We start from the raw sequence: 26173 nt of genomic DNA on the forward strand, positions 1-26173 counted from the left end.
AGACCGGGCTTTGGGAGGCCCCCCTAGCACTTACTGGCAAGGCCTGGGCTCAAAGGCCTCATAGAGGGCAGATGGCTATTTCAGTCCGAGCCCATTATAGAAGTGGAACCTGGTGTTGTCCGGAAAAAGGGTGCAGAAGCTGGAGCGACACACCAGTCTGCTTGTCATTTTCCTGCTCATGAATCTGCAGTGATGACTCTTACACTTTGGCCTAGGACCCTCTGATGTCCAGCCCTAACTTGGTCCTTCTTATATGAGTGCCAGCTACCTCTCCAACTACATACTCCAGGAAGGCTGCCCTCCCAGCCCAGAGCCACACCCACACTGCCTCTTCCTCATTCTCCCTCCTCCCTTCCTTTGCATGTATCTAAAATACCTCCATCTTCTTAGGTTAAGATCTAATTTATTTCATAAATTATACCAAGCACTTAGACATGCACTATCACACTGAACCATGTCTTCTCGAGTCTTTGCTTCACTATAGTGACCATGCCCACCTCCTGGAGTATTTGTTCACTAGCCCAACTCTGCAGAATTAAACCCTGGGCATGGAAGGCTGGGGTAAAGTCCATTTTCACCAAGCTCCTCAGAAGCAACCGAAGAGTTAGGGCGACCCAAAGTGTTAGGATTTTGACCCTTGTTGTTTATATATTTCCATGTTGTTTGATGCGACCGTAAACATGTACAAAGTTTATAATAAAAATTAGTATGCGTATGAAGCTCCCCAGATGATTCTGATGAATAAGGTAGTCAGAGGTCCTTATTCATCATTTGAACAATGATTTAATCATATGTCTTCTTTCATTTTTTCTCTCTCCAACAAGGTAGGAAGGTATCCGGAGCAAGAATTGACCCTGAACTTTTCCTCTCTCTACAGTGCTAGCAACACCAGGCTTACAGCAAAGTCTCCCTAAATTATTAGATTCTCGAGAAAATTAGAAAAAAATTATAAGGATACACATGGGATATTTAAAGGAAAAAGAAAACTTAAACCATGTATTAGTAAGACAGAAAAACAGGTGGCTTAAAGGATCACAAGGTGAGCACAAATCACTGGCCTTTTGCTTCAGATATTTAGAGGCATCAATAATCTCAGGTTCCCTCTTTTTAATCTGAATTGTTCTTCCGGGTGGTGTGTTCAGTTACAAATCATACAGCTAAGGAAGTAATTTGAATAGTTGGAAAAAGTTAAGAATCCAAATTCTCATACATTGCTAATGGAAATGTAAAATGGTACTCTGTTTTGCAAAATAGTCTCCACAGTTCCCCCCCAATCTACTTTTAGAATTGAAAACACATGTCCACACAAAACCTACACACAAATGTTCTCAGTTGCATGATTCATAATAGCCAATGGACGACCATGACAACCAATGGATAAACAAAATGTGGTCTGTACGAAAAAAAAAGGAATAATATTTGGCCATACAAAGCAATGTTACAACATGGATATATTTTGAAAGCATGCTACGAAGCCAGATACAAAAGACAAGGTTGTCTGATTCCACTCATACGACATATCTAGAATGGGCAAATCCATGAGACAGAAAGTAGGTTAACAGTTGCCAGGGATTAGGGAGAGAGGTGGAAAGTGACTATTAGTAAGTATAGGGTTCTGGAACTTGATAGAGAGGTCACACAAATCTGTGAATATACTAAAAAAAAATAACTAAATACTTTTAAAGGCAAAAATTTATGGTATGTAAATTATAATTCAAATAAAACTTTTATTAACAACAAAAAAAGAAAAGAATCAAGGAGTAATATGAGTGCAGGGGGAACGTGAGCAGCAGGACACACACACACACACACACACACAAAAAAAAAAAAAAAAAAGAAAACAGAAAAGGAGTTTTGGGAGGTGACTTTTTAAAAATATTTTATCTAGAGACAGGGCCAAGGGCTTAGGGCCTTGCTAAGTTGCTGAGGCTGGCTTTGAACTCTTGCCTCAGCCATTCAAGCCACTGGGATTACAGGTGTATACCATGGCACCTGGCAAGGGTGGCTTTTGGGGACATAGTTAGCTTATTAAAGTTTTTTTAAATAAAAAATTTGATAATTTGAGGAGAAAATTAGAAGGTGGATTATGAATGCAGCCTAATGGGTTTAGTTCAGGTACAAAATTTTCTACCAATAAAAATTAGAATGAGAGGTGTTCACATCTCCCTTTTTGTTGCAATACTTAGAAGAGGTTTTATCCACACGGAATGAGTTGTGGGAGCCATTCATGAAATGGGAGAAGGATGAATTACAGGCTGTTTCATGCTCTTCATTCTTTCTCCTTTCTCAGAAAAATGTGAAGTCCTCAGCATTCAGCACGGCTCACCACCCATGTGTTAGTCTTGGTGAAGTTCAAGGAGACAATGCTGCTTCTTAAAAAATTTTATTTGGTGGCTATATGCAATCATAAATGCACATTCCTCTTACAGCTGCAAAAATGTTTTTCTCTAAATAATTAGCTTTTAATTAAGGGGAAAAAACTTGAAGCAGCACTTGCAACCTATTATTTCAATCATCAGTGTAAAGAAAGGAAATTCGTCTTATGTATAGCTTCACATGTTATTAATATGAATAGAGAACATACTTTGGTAAATATTGTTTGAAACTCTATAGCTTCTGAATTCAGTTTTATTTGAAAAATAAAGTGCTGTCATTCTCACTCATATTTTGCAAGGACAGAACCATCTCTTGGCTTGAGCATCCTGTGGCTTCCCAGGGCTGTACTCTAGAAGGAAACAAATACCCACCTGGGGTCCTCTCAGCAGTGTCTTCCTCCCTCTGCACAGGACCCAGATGCCCATGAAATAAGACAAACTGAGAGGCATGATTACAGCAAGGCAGTCTCTTCCTGGCCCTGTAACCAGGTTCTTAATAGAACCTCTCTAGTTTTCCTCTCTCTCTGTTCAGCTCAGTGGGGCTTCATTTCATAGCAGTCTATGTCAGTATTGGTGCCCTGGGTTTCACAATTACATTCAACAATATACATTCATTGAATAAAACAGATATTTAAACATTCCTATTTTTGGTTACCAATACAAACTTTCATTTCCAATATCTTCAAATAAGATTAATTCAACGGCATGCTTATGAAATAATGAGTGGTCGTCCTAGGACAAGATATTGTTAAAATTTGTTCAGAACATTGACTAAAGGGGATCTTTGCCCAGATATGAAGCACTTCACCTCTTCTTCTTCTCAGGAGAAGATCTTGCTCTGCCCCTGCTAAGCAAGGGCATGGTCAAACTGCCCTTTCTCCAGGCCTTCAAGTCCATCAGCCCAGGTAGAGGTTGGCATGCTCCTATATGGGTCCAGAAGAATCCGGAAGCACCTGACGATGAGGATGCCCAAGAAAATAAATGTTGTTTTCTGCTCCAGAGACATGCTAGATTCTGATGACACGTTCCCAAGGGGCACTAGGGGTGAGGGGATGGGCTGCCCTCCATCCATTGTCCACAGAAGGCCAAGCACAGGATCTCCTGGTTCCCTTCTCTTCCATCATCAGTCTGCTGAGATCATGGTGGCTGCACCCTGGGGAGGCTGAGGTGTCTTCAGGAAGAAGGAAAAGGAAGGAAAGGGAATAACTATCAAATAGCAACAGTCATGTTTTTCAGAGAGTAGAAATCTGCAAACCAGCTTTCTTTTTCACCAGATATGCTTAATTGTGTATAATTATGGGGAAGAATATTTTTCTCTTACATGAAATTACCAGATTGTCCTCAGAATGGCCACCTAGGGTCAGGACGGATGGCCATGGAAGACAACTATAATATCAAAGATGAGAAATGGGCAAATTAGGGCTGGAGATGTGGCTCAAGCGGTAGCGCGCTCGCCTCGCATGCGTGCAGCCCGGGTTCGATCCTCAGCACCACATACAAACAAAGATGTTGTGTCCGCCAATAACTAATATATATATATATATATATATATATATATATATATATATATATATATATTAAAAAATTCTCTCTCTCTCTCTCAAATAAATTTTTAAAAAAAAAAAAAGAAATGGGCAAATTAATATTGACCTCCGGGTCTTCTGTCAACTTGACACCCAAGCCCGCCACCCTGCCAAGACTCCCCTAGCTCCCCCCAGTTATATGACTCTCAAATCGTTCTTATAACAGTTCTATTAAGTGAGCACCAGCTATGTGCTAGGACTGTGGCTAAACTCAACATATATTAGCCATTCTACTACAGCCTCCCTGAAAGCAGAGACTTCTGTTTTCAGGTATCATTTCCAAGTATCAGGAAACAGAGGCAAAAAGAAGTGCTTCATATGGAAACTCTCTCAGGAAGCTTTGTGTTCTAAGTTCTGGGCTCAGGCTTCCATTCCACCGCTACATGAGTTGGGGACTTTGGAGAGGTCACTAAGCTGTAAACATTTAGAAATGCCTCATATCTCATGGTGCTATGATATAAATGAATGACCACAGAAACCCTTTGAAAGGTGTACAAAGAAGAAGAAAAAAGATAACAAAGTCTCCCCTGCACTAAGGCAGCCCTAAGGAATCCACAATGCTTCTCCTTTGCTTTCTGCTGCCTGAGCCAAGGGAGGAGGCATCTCAGACTCCCAAACCATCAAGTTACTGCTGCTTTTACTTTCTTCTTCAAAAACAAAGACCAAGTTCAATACTTGACCCTGGGAAGCACCTAGAGAACTGAGCTGCAGAAAAGGATTTAATCGACTGAATGTTATTAAAAGGACAGTTTTCTTGGCAGTGGCTTCCTGCATTTAAGTCCTTCTGGTAGAAAGAGAGAGAAGGAAAAACTGGAAAAAAAAATGAGGCACTTGGATATTACTAGGTTTTGTATTTTTTGTTTTGTTTTTGTTTGTTTGTTTTGTGTTACTGGGGATTGGACCTGGGACACTACCACTGAGCCACATACCCAGCCCTTTTTTTTTTTTTTTTTTACTTTTTCTGTTGAAATGGGGTCTTGCTATATTGCTTAGAGCCTTGCTAAGTTGCCGAAGCGGACTTCAAACTTGCAATCTTCCTGCCTCAGCCTCCCTAGTCTCTGGAATTGCAAGTATGTGCCTGACTTCCTATTTGTTTTTAAAGGCAAATAAAACAATAAATGAAAGTCATTAAAAGATACTGAACTAAATAAACTTAAATTCTGTAAGAAAAATGCATTCATCTTAAACATTGTCATATAGAAAGTCATATGGTCATAATTATTATGAATTTGTGAGAAAAATTACATAACAGAGTTAACTATAGAAACTAACATGGATCCAAAGAAATTATGCTCAAAGAAAGTAAGCAACCAAATAAAGAAAGAAAGTATGACCTAAAGAATGAAAACATTTCTTCCATCAACTTAGAATCACTGCCCTCCGTACAGCAATAGTAATCACAATTACAGTGTGCATGTAAGTTGACTCTTCAAAGTCTATAGAATCACACTATAAAAAGCAGTTTACCAAGGGGATATCTGGGAGAAAGGAGTTTCCAACTAGTGATACTCTTAAGCTTCTTAAGGATGTGGAGGATGGGGCTGGGGTTGTGACTCAGTGGTACAGCGCTTGCCTAACATGTCTGAGGCACTAGGTTCAATCCTCAGCATTATATAAAAATAAATAAAGGTTTAAAAAATAAATCTCTTTTTTAAAAAAAGAATGTGGAGGATGTTATAAATGGGGTTTGGTTCAGATTTTCTTGTTTTTAAGCACCCTCCAATTTTTGGGTATTGATTCCCACTGGGCTAGAAAAGAAAGGAACAGGAAAGGTGGCCAGACCCTCCAATGCAGCTTCCTCAGCATATCAGACCAGGGCCAGCTGCAGCCACCAAAAATACTCATGCTGGACTTAATCATTCCAATTATAAGATTCTCCAAAGACTGGCACAAGGGAAAGCCATCTGATAAGGGAGTAGCTCAAGCCTCAGCCATCCCTAACATGTCCCTTCTTGCCTGTTTGTGTCCCGTGAAGGTTCACCTCACTTTGACCCTGCTCTCCTTGTTGGTTTACAAGAATCCCATTCTGTGTCCATTTTTTTCCTTCATTTCAGAGGAAGTCAGAGTCCTTTCCTTTGTCTCTTCTGAACAGAGCTTTTTCCAGACAGATTTTATGGAAGAAAAATAAACTACATAATCCAAAGAGGAAATGCAAGAAAAGCAAAGACCATTGATTATATAAATTTATAATATCAGGATTTGGGGATCTGTGGAATCCAGTGAAAATAGGGAAGAGCTGGACAGAGTTCTAGGGCCCGTGAGAATGACCCCAGCCATGAGCTAGCTGATTCGTGTTGTAATACCTTGTTCAGTCCCTCCTTCCCACCCCCTGGTCTCTGTGATCAGAGCCACCCTGACATCCAGGAGCAGTCTTTCCCAGCCTCCTCCTGCACACAAACCCTTTTCTCCTAGATCAACTCTCATACTTTCTGGGCTTAGCCCATAGCTCAGGACCTAGAGTCTACACACCACTTGTTTGGGGGCTGCAATGATTGGCAAACAATCCAGAGGCCCCAGCAAATCGCCTAGTTGTTCTGATTTGGATCATCTGCCACATCACCCTCTTCCGGTTTCCTCTAGAACGTTCTGGAAATCACTTTCTTCACAGGAATGCCAACTATCAGGATGATTTAAAAAATCAGTTTTAATATGCAGTCTTACCACCTTTTGCTTATTAAAAGGCAAGAGATGGTGGGAGGATATGGTTCCATGATAAAACACTTACCTAGCGTGTGCAACACCCTGATTCAATCCCAGCACCACATTTTAATTAATTAATCAATTAATTTCAAGAGGTGAAAGTATAGCTAAGCCTTCCTTGCAATCTGACCACATTTTCAGAAGCCTGCTAATAAATACATTCTTTCATCCCTAGCCCCTTCCAGATAAACCAAATTGAGCATTTTGAAAACTCTATAGCACACTGTGAATTGTAAACCTCTCCTCCTTCAGGTATACCACGGTGCTCAAGTTCTCACTAAAATAACTTCTTTTGGTTAAATAATCAAAGCCTCCTATTAAATTGCAGTATTTTACCAAGGAAAGTGACACATTAACATAATAGCAGGGATTTGTCAGTGAGGACTGTGAAATGTGGTAAGTAGGAGGTTGGAGAAAGGAAATATAGTAGATAAAAGGAAGATCTTGTTGGGAATGAGGGGCTGCTAGAAAGGAGAAGGATCGGGGAGACATGGGTGCCATGAGCAGGTGGCCCAACAGGAGAGACCTGGGGGAGGATGAAAGATGACAGGCAGAAAGAGAGAAATGACCAGCAGCTGGTTAAAGACGGGTAAAAGGATAAAGAGATCCAGAAACAAATGCCACTTCTTCACAATTTTGCTTAGGACTATTTGAAATCCCTGGAAGAGCCTGCTTGATTTTAAACCTATAATCAGATAGTGAATAATTTACAAATTTAGAAAGCTCAACAACATGTCCAAGTTAAAGGAAGCATCAGATTAAGATTGAGGAAAAGAAATAAATTTAATCACTTGGCTATCACAATATGAAAACATTCAAAGACACAAAAATTTAAAAATGTGTCTCAAAGTAAAATTTTCTCTTTGATAAAAATGGTTCTTAGAGAATGTTCATGATTGTTTTTAGCTAAATAATGAAATCTTTCTTTTATATGAACAGTGAAAATAAATCATTTCAAAAGATTTTGATATGACCATCATAAGACCTGCTAATAACAAATGGCAGTTATTTTAAAGTATAAAGAAGGACCACAGTTACTCACGGCAGTGTTTTAATCTTGACTGGCTTTGCCCATCACGCAGTGCATCTGTGTCTTCCCTTGGCTGGGTCCATTTGTGTGTGCTCAGGAAATAAAGTCTAATTTTAATACTGGACCAAGAAAACCTAAATTAAAAGATGCCATTTAAAAAAAATCATAAAATACATCTTTTTTTTTCACAAGTCAAGCTCTGTGGACCCCATAATGCAGACAAAGTGTGAAACACCCTGAATTACTTAGGAATCCCCGTGCAAGCAGTTCATCTTTGCCGTAGCCATTCTCTCTCTTAGCCACTTACTTTAATTTCAGTGATTTCAGTGTGTTCCTCTTCCTTTGCCTGTACTTTCTACATACTGCATCCTGGTCCATCGTCCAAAGCCCAGATCTGACCATTCCTCCTCCAGAAGACCCATGTGCCCCAGTGTCCATAGCCCAGTAACCCCCGTGCACCTGATGCCCTGATGTATCCAGGACCACAGAGCAGACACACTCTTATGGAGTTTCCTAAGACGTTAATCTATTTTCGTAAGTTTAAAAAGGAACAAATGTCAAATCACATATGGTGTCCAGTAAAATGACCAAAGTATTGATGTGAATATATGTAATTGACTCTGGGGCACCTAAGGAGAAGGGCTTCATCTTGCCCATTCCCTGGCTCCATCTCACCTGCTGGTCTTCCAACACCTACAGGCTCCCACCTCATAGTGCTCACTGCCACCTCCTCTTCCCACTTCTGGGGGGTCCTCCCCCTCCTTCTGAGTTGTCACCAAATATCCACTCCTTCGTGGGATCTTATGTATCCCCCTCACCGAGGATGGGGTGCTCCCTGCTCCGCCTCCAGAGATTTCCTGCACTGGGGCAGCATTGATCAGTGACAAGTCTAGATGAGTTGTCACTTCCTCTTACTAAACAACACCTTCCTCTGACTAAATAACAAGCTCCTTGAAGAACTGCTTGCCATTCTGGGGTCACTGCTTCTTTGAAGATAGGCTGAATCAAATCTCTGCCCCTTACAGTCCAGAGAACTGTACTCAAAATTCAAGGTGCCAGCTAACTGATACAATGGGGGGTGGGGAAGCAAAAGTCATTCAGTCGAACTGGGATGTCAGACCCAGTATGAGAAATAGATCTTGTTTCAAAGAATCATAGCTAGCTTGGGTCACAATAGCACTTTAATAGTCACAGCTCTCATGATTTGAAAAGCTATAAGTTATTTGGCTCTTTAAATTTTCCTTGGCTACCATACAGATGGGTGGGATCCTAAAAACAAAGATCAGCCAGACGTAGGCAGTTACCCTTCTATTGAAGAGGTCAGTCCATTTGTACCCTGTCTATTTTGTGATTGGGAGGGGCAGCCATTTAAAATACACTAAATCCTAAAGTTGTGTGTGGAGGCTATTCATGTCAACACATACCCTGCTCTGGCTCGAATACCTTGGACATTTTATTTTATTAACATCTCATTACATAATTTCACAGAAGGGAAAAGTGCTTTTTATGAAGAAAGTACATCCTAAAGCAATGACTTGCCTCTTTTCTTATTTTTAAAGAGACAGAAACAGAATCAGTTAAGTGCATTTGGCACCTTGTTCTCTCCTTACTTTTGTGGTCATTGACTCAAGGGCTCACCCTCATGGAATGTGTTACAGTGACCACAGCTGCAGTATATGTGCAACCCTGTTGAGCACATAGTGGGTATTTAATAACCAAGTGCTAATATATGAGTGTTTTCTCTATCATTTTTATGCAAAATGAGATTTATTTCTAATCTCTGTTATGCAACCAAGCACAGAAAGGAATGGAGATTTATAAACTGCCCCAAATCATAAAAACCAGTAATAAAAAGAGTGACACCCCCATTTCCTACAAAGGATGCAAGAGGGACCAAGTATTTCTCTTACATGTTGGAATGAGTTAAAAGTTGTCATCCTTCTGCTGTTAGTGGCAAGAAGAGTGCAGTTAAGCAATGTTGCCTGTGTTTTAAGTACTCCTAAATCACATAATTGCTATACCTAATTTTTAAAACTTCTAGGCCAAAAACTTAATTCCGTGACTTGACATGTGTTTAAAAGTAGGCGTAAAAAACAGCCCATCCATTGAGCAAGAACACTCCTGGGCTTGTCCAGTTTACATTGACAGGACACTTTGTCCTACAAAGACATTCTGTGCACCTTATTTACATTTACCTGGCAGACTAAAGAGATTAATCTGTAGACTAACAGGAAGGGCATTGGCTAGCTAGTCAGAACTAAATTTGCAGTGACCAGAAGAGAGAAACTTCCACAAAGTGCTACATTTTTTCTAGAACAGTTTTGAAACTGACTGTTGAAATGGCTACATGGTTTTCCATATAGTAATGCATTCCTGTATGGAATTTTATTTTCAGGATCCCACCCATTACAGGGATTGTAAATAGAACCACTGGATACTTTTTGAGCTAAAGGAAGCCTCAGCTGCATTCCTGTTTGTAGAACTACTGACTCTCTAGGTACACCTCACTCTCAACCCACTCATCCACCGAGGTGTGCGAACCTCAGGCGACCCCATACATCGCCCCCAACAATTGTGAGCCCTCCACAGAAGCCACTTCATCATCTAAGTAATCAGATCACTACATAAGCAAAAGTTATTCCCCTATGATCCTTGGGAAATCCTGTATATTAGCTCAGTGATCAAGAACTTGCATTTCAGGTTACACAGATAAAGATACAAAATGTTTCATAAAAATTAAAAAAAAAAAAATACATGGCCCTGGTGACCAGTCAAGAACTTCAGGTAAAGATTTTCTGGCCCTTTTTCAGAGCTTCATACATTGTAAGTCTTCCCCCCTCTCCTCCCCCTCCCTTATTTTTGAATCAAATAAATCTAAGGCAATGTCTACATTCTTTTTATCCAAATAAAACTCCAATACAATCACCCTGATGCTTCCAAATTCACAGAATGGCTAAGGGTGAATGTTATTTAACATGCTCAATAGTAGACCTAAGGCCACTAGAAAGCCCACAAATAATAATTTTTAAAACATGATGTGTGTTCAGTTACAAATGTCAACAGGCAGTTTGGGAGCTGTTGCCAGCACCTAATGCTGCACTGGGAGGGCTGTTCTCTGCTCATCCCTGCAAAGTCAGCCTGCAGAGGTCCGGGAGTAGACCCTCTCCTTCCTAATTCACTGCTGCTTGTCACCTCTGGGTCAATAGGGGATCTTCCTCTTCAACCTGAGTCCCAACCTCAGCTGTGCTTCTTCTCTATCTTCCTCTTTTTCCTAACACCTGCTTGGAGAGTTTTAAAGGAACTGCAGGGCAACACTGCAGTCTAGCTGAGAACATTAGAGAAATACCATAAGGATGGCCAGGCAGTAATGCATGCTTTCTAAAGATACTCTTAGCAAACTGGGACTTTTAACTTCAAATAATGAACCCTTCATTTCTACCTGTTTTCTGTTTCTGTCCTTGTGTGTTTCGTAGTGAAAAAGATTGCTTGCAGATACCTCAAAAGGCTAGAGCTACCCACTGCTCATAACCCAGGGACAGTCAGGCTCTCATTAAGAGTTGTTGAGTTGTGATTCTTTTTTAAACAAATCAAAACACCCTTATTGCCTTTTGGAAGGTTGGATGTTTTAAGTAAACAAGGGAGAGAGAAGATCTGTAATGGGCAAACAGCTTTCAAGAATAATTTACTGCAGCTTAGAAAAGAAAAAAAAAAAGCCTGTTTTTCTACTTCTTTATCCAGTATCAGTACCATAATAAAGTTAAGCATGCTTTAAAAACAAAGTCATTATTACATTTTACCCCTTTGTGTTAACTTCCCCTAGCAACTGTTTAATTAGACTTTAACAGCTAGATTTAAATTCAAAACTTGGACCCAAAAGGCAGCTATGCGATTATTGCTCATGCATAAATTGTAAAGTTAGAGAAAAGCATCTAATTAGCTCATCAAAGACGCAGTTATGGTCAAGTACCTGGATCTGGCTGAATAAACACTTGATCCATTTCCTGGTGGAACAGTTACAGGTAGTTAGAAGCCTCTTTAGTTTCCATTCTTCCCGAACAAGCCGTGTTAAAGCAGAAGACAGTGGTAGCTGCGAGCAGCTGATGGCACACCCCAGATCCGAAGCTGTTGTTTCAGGCTTAGAAACTTCCCATTAAAACCCCGAGTTAAAGGAGCATCGTCTTTCTGTGTGAGGCATCATTAGCGGCCAATACAGCTGCTTCTTTGAGGCGAGCCATGATTTCAGTTCTGCCTCAGCAACTCTTCAGAGGATTCTGCTTCAGTGAGTAGAGGCAGTATCCTAGCAGTGTGTCTGAAATCATCTTCAAGAAAGCATTAACATTCAAAAGGAGTACGGGGGGGGAAAACATCACTGGGCATTCCCATACCTTTTCAAAATCAAAGCCATAAATCTACCAGTGCTCTGTCTTCTCTATTGATTGTTGACACTATTCCTCTTTGGGGATGTCAATTAGCACCTTGCAGCAACCAGCCTCCATATTGATTGTGGTTTATGACCTTCAGGCCAACTCAATTAATGGAAAGACTTCTAGGGAAGGGCATCATCTGAGGATTTGGGAGATGGAGGCTCCTTTTCCTAAAGAAAACTAAAGTGACCTTTCAAAAAAGCAGCATTTTATGGGAAGCAAATAGGAAAGAACAATTTAAAAAGAACCAAATCATATTTTCACCACCTGTTTGCAAATTTGTTAGGCTGCAGTTTGCCAGGTCTGATGTGTCTTTGGTTAGCTAGGTTAATTATGGCCTTGGCAGGTCCCCCACCCCACACAGGCCACCAGGGTCCACTTGGTGAATAATCAAGATATATTTCTGTTGACAGAGACTTGTTCTCATTCACAGACTCAAGCTGCATGGCACGATACTGAAATTACTTTCCTTGGATATAATGTCTAAATAAATTTGGAAAGTATTTTAGGATAAAATGCTTAAAAAAAAATAATGCCTCTCTGGAAAGAGTTCCGCATAATTCTTAAGATGGAACATCTTTGTTTTTTGGCAACTCACCACTTTCTTTGTTGAAGTGGAAGCACAGTTAGCAACAACACACCCACCCACCAAATGATGGGGTGCGGTGATATTTAAAGCTACCTCCGTGCCTGTTAGCTATGCTGCCACCTCGGTCCCTATGAGAAAGTGGCCATTACCAAGCAGCACCAGGAGAGGAACAGAGCTGGTCTTCTAAGAGGAAACCCTATCTGAGAACAACAGGCAACAATTCCGAATAGGCTTCAGACCCAAGGAGGCTCTTTTTCAAATCAAATGCTAAGTGTTAGGATCTAACATTAGCATCAACTGCTTGACGTCAGAGTCTACCCTCAAGAAAACATGAAGGCTCTTTCCCTATGTGTTTTTCTGATTTTTTAACTGAATTTCCTTTCTGATTAGTTTTACTTACTCTAGTTTCACATGCGCCTGCATGCACACGGACATGCATGAGCACGCGCACTCGCACACACAAACACAAACACACACACCATAACATGATGTGACAAATGAAATCCAACAGAGCACCATGGTTCAATACTAACTGGTTTCCCTTGTGCTTAGAGCCGAGAGATGGTGCTGGTGGCGGGAGCAGCCTGTCTTGGCAATTGCTGTGGAGTGCGGTAAAGGAAAGATTCGGACCCCACCCTCACTTATATACTTATCATTCCATGTGGTCAGAAAGTAATGTATTCAGAAATGTGCCTGCGTGACTGTGGCTCACTCTGCCAGAGAGGCCTCCTCAGATATTGTTTTAGCTTGTGGACTCATAGAGGTGGAAGGGAACCCGAGAGGGCCTGGGGCTGTCCTCTAGCTATGACACTGGCTGAGACCATCTCTAATGTTAGTGAGAGGGATGAGTGCTCAGCCTATTTTTAAAACTCTCCAGGGACACAGATTCCATAACCCCCTGTGACAACCTCTGTTTAAACTCACTCCTCCAATGCTTACTTAGACTAAGTGGGTTGGCGCTTTTCTTTTTGTTCTTGCTGCAAAAATTAGTCTTAAACCACCGTAAAATTTTGTTGGAATGCTCTTTCCCAGCAAAGAAGCTGAACCAAATAAACCAAAGAACAGTTGATGAAGATCTGGTATTGTGTACTTGGAGTCAAGTTTGGATATTTCTTTTAGAAGATAATTATAATCTAAATTATTGGGCTCAGCCCACCTTTCCCCTTATGCAGCTACATTATATGAATCATCATGAATTCTGAAACAATGAATAAGGATTTATGAAATTCCATTTGAACATTTCATAGGAAGCCCTGTATCTTTGGTCTTTAATAATCTTTATAGCTCTTCTATAAGTTCTTCCCCCAATTTTTTGCTTTCTGGTATAGCTTCATTCTGGAGCTCAGACTGCTATAGACTCACATGAAAGTGCAATGAAATAGGCTGATTTCATGACATATAAATATGCTACACTTCTGCTTATACATCCTGACTTTAGGTTACTACTGCATGTTAATTTAGTCTTTCTCTTTAACCATACAACATCATGAGTCAAAGTCAGTTAGAAATCTACTTTAGGAAATTCCTACATTCTGATTTAAGTCACACATTTGAAGTACTTTCCTTGCAGCACCAGGGATCAAACCCAGAGTCTCACATATGCTAGGCAAGTGCTCTACCACTGAGCTATATCCCCAACCCACCTTTAATGTTTCTTATTTTATAATTCTTTCCTGGATGTTCTTTGAAGCCCTTTTCTACAAAGATTTAGACAATGAATATGGAAAAAAGGCTACCTAAGCTATCAGGCTTTATGCCAAAAAAAAAAAAATGTTGTCATTGATATGATGATGATGATGATGTCTCTTTCTGACTGCGTGATTCTTAAAATAAAATTAAATAAATCCTTGGCATAATCTTCAAAATAGTTTGATTACTAGACTGTAAAATCCTTTTCTTCCTTCTTCTGTGTCGGTTCTTGCTTTTGCTTATTCAAAAAAAAAATGTTCATTAAATTCACACTCAATGTCATATCTCTCATGTTAGGTATTGCAAAGAATAGACACAATGGGTGCTCACTCCCTGCTTAAGCTTGTTCAGGTTGTTCACTGGACAACACTGGGAAGCTCTCTGGTCAGGGCCCTGAGGAGCACAACTCCTGGAGATGGTGGCTGAGCTTGACAGACTAGCCTCCTCCAGCATATTCCATTTTCCTAACCTTCCCCTTCACACTTGCCCAGCAACTACAGCACCCGGGATTTCTCAAAATTCCCAGTGGCTTCCACTTGCTCAAGCAAAAGAAAACCATTAGTGCTTATTTTTCTTGCTCTTTGGCAGCACTGGACAATGCTGACCACTCCCTTGAAGAATACAAGAGTTGATGTGAGTGGCAGGAACTGGTACTTCAACCCATCAGGTTCCTCTTGTTGTTGCTCTCTGTCTTCATAGACTTCCTTTTGCCTTCCAAGGCTCAAGCCAAGGATTGTTCATCAACTACTAGCAAATATGAAATGAGTGTGGGAAAACAGGCAGGCTAGGGCACATGTTCGTGACCTCACCACTACAAAAGAAGTAGAAGCCAGTTTAGGTGTGTTGTTTTTACTTTTCTATCTCCTTGGTTAAAAAAAAAAAAAAGAAAAAAAGAAAAGAAAATCATCACACCATGTAATACAAACCTTTTTTAAAATATCAAGAATATTCAATTTCTAATATCCCATTGATTTATCCAGGTTGAAGGGTAAGTTTATTCATCCATATCTATCTTCACAGGTCAATAAACATTTGAAGTACAAAGAAACACTGGAGAAAATTTAATAATATTTAAACCAAGCTTACAAATTGGGATCTATATTTAAACATTATTAAAAGCAAACAGGTTAAAGTCCAATTGGCAGCCTCCTGATTTGATCTTTTCTTGAACACAATGCTGCACATCTTACATCTGTGTTAACTGAATACTCAATTAGAAGCTGATGAATCTAGAATAGAAAAGAGGAGGAACAATGTTGCAACTCAGTGGAAATGCACTTGAGAAAAAGAAAACACTGATGGAATTTAATACTTGTGAAGATTGTAGATTGCCCTACCAAATTAAGTTTGTTCATTCTTTCCTATGTAATCAAAATAAAAAAGCATACAGAAAGAAAATACATCATTCTCATAAAAAAAGCTGATCTCCAGCCCTAAGAAGGAACAATTGCACAAAATATATCGCAGTGGTTCTATTGAAAGACAATATTTGCAGAATTTTAGTTATTAATTTTAATTATAGTATGAAAGCATAAGACCATCACTATGAATTATTCACTGCTCAAAGGAAATATTTTGGAGTTAGCAGCCTGGCGGGTAATTTTATTCTTTTAAAGTGACTTTTATAATAATAACAATTTTCTTAATGGGTTTGAAATACTTAATGCCTTTAAAATGTCATATAAAGTGCCAATTAGAGTTTTATACAAACCATCCCTCTAAATTTTTATGCCATCATTTTGGAACTGTTCTTTCCTTCTGTTCAACAGCTGCATTTTTAGGAAAGAAACTAGACTGTGTGGACAGTGTGAGCTCAGAGCAGCCCAGGACATTAAGATGATTGAGAAAATGAAATAGAACATACTTGGGAATAACTGACCTGTTAGCTTGACTTTAATACCTGACAAAATTCTGGAATGGAACATCTTTCCACTGAAAAATCAATTTGAAAACACCCAGAGGAGAAAAATATCAAATGAAGCAGTTTAAAATGCTTGTTTAAAAAAATCATGAAAAACCAATCTCAGTTTCTGATATGAGGAAACCAAGGAAGTGGTAATATACAGAAGTTCTGATATATGGTCATTGAATGCAAACCTCAGCTGCCTCCCTGATACATCATCTAGGTTAGATACTTAGTTGCTAATTGAAAAGTATTTAACTTTACAGATATTTCTGTAAACAAATGGGAACAATCAGGAATTTCAGTTATATAACATCTTATTAAAATAGGCAGATAGTGAGGCGACATCTTTCTCTTTCAATTCTGTGTCCCAAACTGGTGGAGGCCTACTATTTATAATTTTGCAAGTAAATAGTATGTTATATATTTATATATAGTAAGTATAAATATTATACATCATCTATATTTCTGTTTTATGTAATATGAAACTACCTTGTGAGCTTTTCAAGCATGCATATTTGGGGAAGCCTAGGCTCAGATAATTTAATTCAGTCAGGCCAACAATTTGTATCTCGGATAAGATTAATTATAATTAAATATGTAGGACATATGAAGACTACACTGAAAAATTATATAGTTGAATTTTTTCCCTAGATTATTTGGTCCTAGGAACCATTTTAATGGTGGAAGAGAGCCTTAAGCTTAACATTTTGTATAAAAACTTCTTTGAGGGCTGGGGATGTAGCTCAGTGGTAGAGTGCTTGCCTAGCATGTGTGAGGCACTGGGTTCAAGGATTGAACCACATAAGAATAAATAAGATAAAGCTACTGTGTCCTTCTATAACTTAAAAAACAAACAAAAAACTTCTTTGAAAAACCCATCATTAGGAAAAATCCTTATGTCCTGCCCTGGGATCCTCTACCTGGAATTCCAGTTCAAAGTACATAACATCTTCTCCCTCCTCTCTCCCCTTTTACCTTCCATTAAAACAATGACCAGAATAAAAGCCCAAGGTGAGGAAGACAACAGAATGGAGCAAGAGGAAGAGAGAAGCTAGGTCTCTTTATAGGAGAGGAGAAATGAATGGAGGAAGGCTAAATGAGAAGGTGGAGCCTAGATACAGGTCTCTCCACTACAGTTGGAATGGAGTAACTGCCATGCAGGGAAGACCAAGGCCAGGAATGAGAAGTGAGGCCAGATTAGAGAGAGGTGGAGGGCTTCCCCCATCCCCCAAACCATGCTGCAACTGCCAGTGGGCAGGAATCCTGATGCAGCTCTTGGGGAAATAGAGTGGAAAGATGGAGCTAAATTGTCAGTTACAATAGCAGGAACATCCCAGAGAATGCCAGCATTGGTCAAATAAGTAAGGGTAGCATCAATATGTATTAAGAAGAAAATAAAACCAAAGAACTAAAAGGAGCAACTGTTTAAATTCCTTCTCCTTGAGTTATTAAAGAAAACAATATATAAAAGCCTCGCCTTAAACCCAGGCATCTTAGGCACTAGTGTCAAAGGAATGGATGATTCTTTAAGGACAAGGGTCTTCCTGGAATATCTAGAGTGTCCCCACTAGGTTTTAGTCCTTTTTGCCAATAAGTAAAGCCAGTTCTTCTCCATCTTCCTCAAACATCTCATATGCACTTAAAATGTGATTTACTGTAATCACATGCAGTGCAGTAAAAATCTAAGCTATGGCCCTGGTTTTTATATCAATCAGACATCAGTTGTTTTATTTGTATTTCTTATTTTTCCATTTATATATCTAACTGCAACTTAATTATTTATTTGTTCATTTATTTATGTGTGCATGTATTTATAACCCTTTGAATTTCAGAAATGTTCAAATAAAGCTATGTAGTAGATTATATATCATTAGTACTAGAATAATATCACATTAATTATGTATTTGATGAGATTTTTTCCATTGCTGATTTTTTTTTAAAAAAAAAAAAGCTGGATGCTTTTGTTTTTAAATTTGGAAAAATAAAATCCTTTCAGGATGATTGTTTGGCTGAAATACTCAAGATCACATTTAATCTAAAAAACTTTGTATTTCAAGGTGATGCTCGCCCACCCTCCCTCCTATCCTTCTTTCCTTCCTTCCTTCCTCCCTCCCTCCCTCACTTCTTTCTTCCTTCCTTCCTTCCTTCCTTCCTTCTTCTTTTCCTCTTTTTTGGTGGTGCTAGGGGATTAACGCTCACACAAGCTAGGCAAGCACTCTACCACCTTGCTTCACCCCCATCCCCCAAACCCGCATAATATCAACTGCATTTTTGCAGCAATTATACACAGACAAATGTAATAGCATATACTTCAAAATTTTCAGAGTATTTTTCTAACACAAAGGTAAAAACACTGGACAATAAATTAATAAGGACTGAATACAAGTCGGGAAACATTTCAAAGTGCCGTGAAAAAAAGCAACACTTCATTTGAAATGCTCAAGAATAGTGCTTTTAAAATAACCTGGGAGAGAGCAGATATTAGCAAAGTCTCACCTCTGTTTTCTTTCCTTCTCATGAGAACGCCCTTCAGCACTACTTTCAGGAAGGGTCCTTGCTTTTGTTCTCAACATTTTTCTTAATTTAAAAGTAGATGTTGGGTCAATTGAGAAAAATGAACATTTAGTGTTGCTCATAGCCCTGCGATTGGTGTTGTATATCATGAATGTGGTTAGGGGCTTGGGTCAAATGCTGAGATGATATTTAGTGAACTATGGATTACTAATGTGTAAGACAAGAAAAGCTGTGTTTGCAAATGGAAAAGGAATGAAGAAAAATCTCCCCATTGCTGCCTGTACATGCTCATGCTCCTAGGCCAAATCAGGAGGCAGTCTGGCCCATTTATCATTAAACAGTCACCTCTTCCCTGGCCCTGCCTTTGAGAATTAGCCTCTGTGTCCTGAGATGAGCTCTCCTGGCTTTTGGGGCTCTGTTTTGGTTTTCTCCTAGAGACGGAATCCACGACTTGTTTATCTATCAGATTACGATTTCTTGCATCTGTTCTAAAAAACCTTCCCCATACGCAGTCCATCACTCCAGAACCACAACCCTCCCCAAGCCATCTGTTTATTCAAAATAATGAATTATATTTCTCGCTTCAAATCTTACCCATTCAAAAACTACCTGGCTAGGGACACTAAATATGACAAAGAGGAATGAAATATATTTTTGCAACTCCATTAAACAACTGCTCTTTTCCCCACAAAAACAATAACAACAGCACAAAAACAATAACAACAGCATTAATAACAATAATAATAATCCCATATCACAATAACAAAACTCAACCTTGTACCTTTCTTCTTCTCAGACTTTGAATTTTTACAATGGTAAGAATTGGAACCTTTTACATGTTTATACCCAGTAAAAGTAATGTGTGTGTGTGTGTGTGTGTGTGTGTGAGAGAGAGAGAGAGAGAGAGAGAGAGCTGACTTCTGGAAGGTTATAAGGTGCATGAAAATAAAAATGCCTGGGTCTCCTATTAATTTATTTTTCACTTGACTGGTTATGATTCTTGGAGAAGTAACAAATTTACCCAGAGACTTCACTCTCTGTTACAAATTGTCCTAAATAACCATTGTAATTGGATTTTCCCCCAGTTGTTTTCTCTTGTAATATCATTGCCATACTTGCCTGTCATAGTAAAATAAGTCTAACAAGGCATAACCATTCATTACTAGCCTCCAACTAGTAATCTTCATTTATATCAGACAAGAGAGGCTAGATAATTCTGGGATTTAAATTTTTTTTCAGTGACTTGAAAATAACAAAAGTTTATTTCTTGCTATGTATTCATTAAGGGTCCTTTGGGGACTCTGCTTCTATGTCATCATCTTCCTGATTCCAAGACCCAGGTGGAAAGGCAAGAGTATCAGATGTGGGTAGAGGGAAACCAGAATATGCAAAGCATGTATTGGCTCTTAAGGACTTTATCAAGAGGTTCAGATTGCATGAGACAAAACAAATCTAGTGATTCCACCTGAGTTTAATAGGGAGAAATATGATTCTTTCCTAGGAAGGAACATGGAAGATTCCTGGCCAGTGACACTCTCTGGCACTACATTTAACCTGAATTTTACCCTCCACACAGTGAATATCCTTAGATGATGCTCACAAGACAGCCTTTCTTTCCCCTGTCTCGCATCCTGGAACTTCCTCCTGCACTAGTACTTCCTCCTTGCTCCATTTCCACGGATTCTTGGTTGGACATTTGCATAAGCCTCCCTGCTTCCCCTTCGTTTCTAGCCTGACCTTGGCTTCTGATGCCTGGGTTTACTTGTTTTCTCTAGTCTCTGTCTGACTGGGTTCTCTTTTGGATCATAGCATTCGCCCATTTTGGTTCAGCACAATGCAACTATTAGCACATTTCCCTTCTTGTGCAACCTCAGAACCTACATCTTTCATACTGGGCAATAGCACAGTTGGACATTCCCAGATGTACTCCCACACCTTGGCTCTAGCCCTAATGGATCAATTATCAACTCAGTACCTTACAGGAGCCACAACATCCCAGGAAACATAATACTGTTATTCCAATTTGATGGCCATGTAGCCAAGGTTGGGAGAGGGTAAATGATTTGCTCAGGAACACAAAGATCACATTTAAAACATCTTTTCTCACTTCTCTGCAGGCCAAAGATAAATAAAAATGACAGGTTATCAAAATAAAGTTTGATAAGGGTCTCTGAAAGAACCTTAGTAGGCAAAGAAGGTGGGTATAAACAGTAAAAGACTGTAGACTGCCTCAAATCTGAAGTTTGCTCCTTTGTTCTGCAAAAATGTCTTGTTCCAGAAAATGGGCAGAAAGAAAGTGTGACCTGGGTGAGATGAAAAGTGGGTGGCAGGGAATGAGCTGGACCTCCACAGTGAGGCAACCACCCTGCCTCCTCTGGTCTGAGGTCCTTAGAATTTTTTATGTGCCTCTTTTTCAAAATTCTGTCTTAATGTGCAATGACTCAGGAATAGCTTGTTTGTTAATCAGAGATTATTTTCATTTGTCTTCCTTCTTCTCTCATGCCATTTTTTATTGTTTCACTGCTTTTATCTGATTGGCTAGTACACCTGAAATCTTTCTCATAACCTCCGTGACCTTCATCAACCCTTCTTACTTGGATACATGTAGAATTGGCATTTTAAAAGGGCAGCAATGTCTCTAATAAGTGTGTTAATTTAAACTACTGGAGACTCCACAAGGTGAGAATGTTGTTTATTGTTTCTGCTGCTTCATTCTCCTTTCAGAACATAAGCCTAATGCTTTCCTGAGGGCACAGAGGAAAATCTCTCTGTTCCAAAAACCAAAAGAAAAAGAAGCAAACAAAACCTCATATCTAAAGTCAGTGCTCTTTAACAGGACTAGCCTGTTCTAGTTCCTGCATGGATTTAAGGGTTCTGAGGTTAATATGGGTCCTGAAGTGAACCATATGGCAAGATTACTTGCCCAAGCAGGTAGTTGAATCTCCTTGGTCCCTTGCTCCCACTCCTTACATTTAGACCCTTAAATTCATCTTGGGTTAGAGTGCTGCATTAGAGGTGTCTAGGTGCTTTTGGATGGAGCATAGCATTGGGTCAGGGGTTGGCTGGGGGAATAGGTTGTCTGACCTATAATCTACAAAAATCAGTACAACTTGAAAGAAAGATGCATTTCCATCAATATCTTCCATTTTCATGTTTTCCACCATAAAATGACTTCTCAAAACTGAACTCTAATTAGTACGGAACGAAAAGAGAGCTCCACACTCCATCTCAGTGATGTCGCACTGTGGGAGACATCAATAAAGAAGGCAATCAATGTCGCGCTACTGGAAGGATATGAGTTTCCTTTATTTCAGGGAGAAGATTTCTGAGTGTCTGGCTACATTAAGATTAGAATGCATGCAAGCCACAGTTTAGAAGAAATCTTTTACAATTTTGGCATAATGCATTCAGAGCACTGAAACCCACTGCTAAGACGATTGAGAATTACTTGAGCACTCCTGGGCCTTCTTGGTCATGATCTATGGGAAGCAAAGTGGTGCAAGGATTCATACACTTAGGACAAAGCTGTCCTAAGCCAGTCAACTTTGAGGTCTCACTTTCCCCAGCTGTTAAAATGACAAGGCCCCCAAGAGACCTAAAATTCTATGATTCTATACCTATCAAATGCCCACAAGAAAACTCCCTCCCCACCTCTCTTCCCATGCTGGGATAAGCTTTCCAAAGCACTTACCATGTCCTTCAGCATAATTGGAGGGAATCCAAACCCTTCAAGAACTCTCCACCTTGTCAAGCTAGGATGGCTCCAGCATCACTTTAGAAAGAAAATTAGAAGACTGAAGTTTTAGTTTCCTTGGACGTTCTTTAGGAAGATATTTTGCAGTATCGTCTGCTTCTCTCAAAGAGAGAAGGAAATGGGAGTAACTCTACATTATTATTTTTCTCAAATTTTCACCCACAGAGTCAGCTGTTGAAATCAGAGGGGCAAAGGCTCTACAGTGTGGTGGGAATCAATCTATGAAGCATTTTTTTCTTGTGTAGGAACTTCTCAGAGCCAGCATGTGTGCTCAGCACTGTCTGGAGACAGAAGAATCAGGTCCATTGTGGATGAAACACAGTAACAAGTTCCACACATAATCTTATTTTTTAAGTTGAAAATATCAACTATCCAGAAGTGTTTTCCACAACCCACTGGAATATCAAAATAGCTCAAGGTTGCCTGTAAAGCAATCATAGGGAATTACACTGTCATTCTAAAGTACTTGCACTTTCTTCTTACTGTAAGGTGATAGGAAAGAAAATGCAATTCTACAAAGCATGTTTTCATAAACACAAAGAAAACTAATTCAAATCCAACATGATTTGAGTAATTGGTTCAATTCAACCATAGTGACTGGTAATAGCACTGGTTATTTTCCTTTCAAAGGTTGCTGGTTATAAAATGAAAATAAATTCAATGAGTTTCAAGCAGAAGTCTATACTGTGAAGACCTAAATAAAGAGTCATTTCAGGGCATAATTATAAATCATGCTGCTTCCATGGATGCCTCCAGAGGAAACTTTCTTGTGGAACTTTGTTAGGTGAGTTTTTGCCCTTAAAGCTTCACCATAAAACGACTAGTATCTTGTGTTCAAGCACCTTGAGCATTTTGTATTTTTCATACTTTTGATCATAATTTCAAAAGTATTTCTATTGTCAGCAATTGTCATTTGTGCCGGCTAGTGCACTGATCCATCTTAATGGCCTCCAGGAACCACTTATCCACCATTCCTCCACCAATGTGGCCTTGTCCCAAAATGACCCTCCATGGAATACACAGTCAGCAAAATCATAATATGAATAATTCATAGAAGGAACTTTGCTTAAAAATTAAATGAATAGATTATAAACATAAAATAAGGGGATCTAATGGGAGGCCAGGTGTTATCAATCACCATCTACAGTAAGACATAAAGCAATTCAAATGATGGCATTGTTTTCTTATCTCTCTAACTTCTATGTGTCTGCATTCTTGCATATATTAAATGAGGTTAATAATAGTTCTTACTGATCCCCTAGGGTTGTTATAAGGATTAAATGAGTTAAATTTATATAAAAGGGCTTAGAATAGTTCCTGGTATGTAGAAGTACCCAAGTGTGTGATTATACAAGTAAAAGCTATTATATAATCATTACTTTTTTTTCCTCCTGATTGCACCAGTGACCATAGCACATCTTCCCATGATAAAGTAAATTATAATATTTCATTTCTGTGTAAATCTAGCAAGTCCTAATGCAAATATAATTTAAAAACCTACTTCCTATGCTCAAATTAGAATTGGAACCCTAAAGAAATAGCTCTATCTTGGATCCTGTATGTATATGTTAATTATTTTTGTTGAATTTTTCACTTATGTGACAAACACCTTTAAGGTGTTTTACACGTAATGATTTATTTAGTCCTCACAAATATAATAGATATTGTTTTCATAATTTTGTAGCTATAGAGATTGAGGCAAAGCCTGGTTACATAACTTGTTCAATATTACACAGATGAAAGTGGTGAAAGAAGAATTTAAACAGAGGCAGCTGGACTCTAGGGACATGTTTACTCTCTAGACTGTTTCTTGATGTGGATAGAAAGTTCCTTGTTTTAATTCCTGAGCCAGAAGCTACCATTTCCCAACAATGGAGACGTCAGTATTAAACTATTGCCATCCGTGACTCAGCAGAATCACCCAAATTTAGATTCTTTACAAGGGGAACAATTTTGTTCAATGAGTAACTTTTTACATAACTTACATTCTGTCTCTCTAATTGTATGTAACCCCTGATACAAACCCAAAAGTCTAAAATAGACTATGGCATGTGGAAGGCCCTCCATAAATATTTGAACCTACGTGACACTGTCCAATTGAATTGTAGACATTGCAGGACGCAGCTGGAATCTCATCTGGGTCTCTTTTCCTTTGCTGGTATTTCTCCTAACACCATGCAAGCCTGCACTGAGTCGGCTGGAGGACCCACCTGGGAAAACTTTGTCTTCACTCTTCTGAGAGTTTTCTGCCTTTATCTTACTTCAAAAAAAAGTTATCACTCAGCTTTTGAAGTCAATATGGGACTTGCCAGAAAACATTAGCTCAAGTGTTGCAGTTGTCAGATGCTGGGTGTCAAGAAATTCCAGGAGCCTCTTGTTGAGTAATACAGGTCACACAGTGGGTATCAGCAATTTCCTTACAGGGATGTGGTACAACCAAGTTAATATATTTAAACCAAGTTTAAAAAAAAAAAAAAGCAGCTAGACACAGGCATGTAATTTTCCTTATATTCTACAACAAGAGTAGCTATGATGTAATAGCCCAAGATTTCCACTAAATGGCCCACATTCCAATTCTGCCAGTTCCTAAACTCTTTATAAACTTGACTAACCCACTAATCTTTCTGAGCCTTGGTGTTCTCAGATGCTAAATGATGCTAAGTGTGTTAGCTCTCCCCATGTGCTATATGTGCGTGTATATTGTTACTATTTTTTCAGTTCCAGGGAACTCTTTAACAGATGAGTATGGCTCTTAAAAGGCATACTGTGTAAGGAGAGAAAGAGCAATCAGAATCACAGAATCATCATTATGGAACGAGAATTCTTTCTTCTTTTGTCCCCCCCCCCCCCACTTTTTTTTTTTTTTTTTTTTGATCCTCCTGTTGAGACATTAACCAGTAGATAGGATACTCAGGAACTTTACTGAGGAGTGGATCATGGAAAATACCCATCTTAAATGGTGTCCCGTCACTAAATGATGATCTGGGCCTTATAAATGTAAACATGAATGGGTTTAACTGTTGAAAGTCTTCTCAACCTGAAAGATAAAACTGGACTGAACCCCAAAAGGCTAAGCAGGCATAGAAGAGGAGACCATGTGGACTTTCCACTACTCTTTCATGGGAAGGAACCCTGGGCCTAGACTCTTTGGCCATAGGCCTGCCAAGCCCCGGCTGGGGACAGTGGAAAATTCTGTTCTATTAGCAGTGCAGATACATTTTTTTGAAACTTAGGAGAAGAATTTAGATGTAAAACAACTTTCTCTCTCCAGTGGACTCCGTTTTCTTCTTAAGCCTCCTTCACTGTGGGAAAAGCCATTTCCTCTGACTCACTGTAATTGCAGAGTCACCTTAGCTTGCCTCAGTTGTGATGCTTAAATGCCACTAATGGAAAAGAACTCCACAAATATGAGATGTCTTCCAATTATTGAGCACTAATAATTGGTTGTAGAAAAAAGTAACTGCCCCAGCAGTTAATCAGGGCAACACTGTCTCCACATTTTAAAACCTACTGTTCTAATGTAGGGATCAGCAAACTTTTCCTGTTAAGGGCTTTGCAGGCAGATGTCCTTGGCATTTACTACTCATCTCTGTTATAGCATGAAAGCAG

At 39.3% G+C, this 26173-nt stretch overlaps 2 protein-coding genes across 6 annotated transcripts in view; both read right to left on the minus strand.

Annotated features, from left to right (window-relative positions):
- Positions 1-1830: 1830 nt before the first annotated feature.
- On the minus strand, positions 1831-24595 carry LOC144256000 (cortexin-3-like). Of its 5 annotated transcripts, none has more exons than XM_077801191.1 (4): positions 22502-24595; positions 11656-12007; positions 7701-7822; positions 1831-3546 (listed from the first exon to the last, which is right to left on the minus strand). In XM_077801191.1, exon 4 carries the CDS (start codon positions 3445-3447, stop codon positions 3223-3225), a length of 225 nt encoding a protein of 74 aa, XP_077657317.1. In that variant the 5' UTR covers positions 3448-3546; positions 7701-7822; positions 11656-12007; positions 22502-24595; the 3' UTR covers positions 1831-3222. The 5 variants fall into 5 exon arrangements, with proteins under 5 accessions (XP_077657317.1, XP_077657320.1, XP_077657322.1 ...); XM_077801194.1 differs by lacking the exon at positions 22502-24595 and adding an exon at positions 13235-14471; XM_077801196.1 differs by lacking the exon at positions 22502-24595 and adding an exon at positions 12102-13171.
- Positions 15373-26173, minus strand: part of LOC144255993 (solute carrier family 12 member 2-like) — a 110736-nt gene continuing 99935 nt past the window's right edge. The window contains exon 8 of the transcript XR_013344028.1: positions 15373-15619. The gene's annotated coding sequence lies outside the window, so the exon portion shown is untranslated. The remainder of the gene's footprint in view (positions 15620-26173) is intronic.

The sequence above is a fragment of the Urocitellus parryii genome, chromosome 1 (genome assembly GCF_045843805.1).
Source record: "Urocitellus parryii isolate mUroPar1 chromosome 1, mUroPar1.hap1, whole genome shotgun sequence".
NCBI lineage: Eukaryota > Metazoa > Chordata > Mammalia > Rodentia > Sciuridae > Urocitellus > Urocitellus parryii.

Excerpts from the sequence above, each read along its gene's own strand:
- LOC144256000 (XM_077801191.1), bottom strand. The coding sequence starts at position 3,447 with ATGGATGGAGGGCAGCCCATCCCCTCACCCCTAGTGCCCCTTGGGAAC.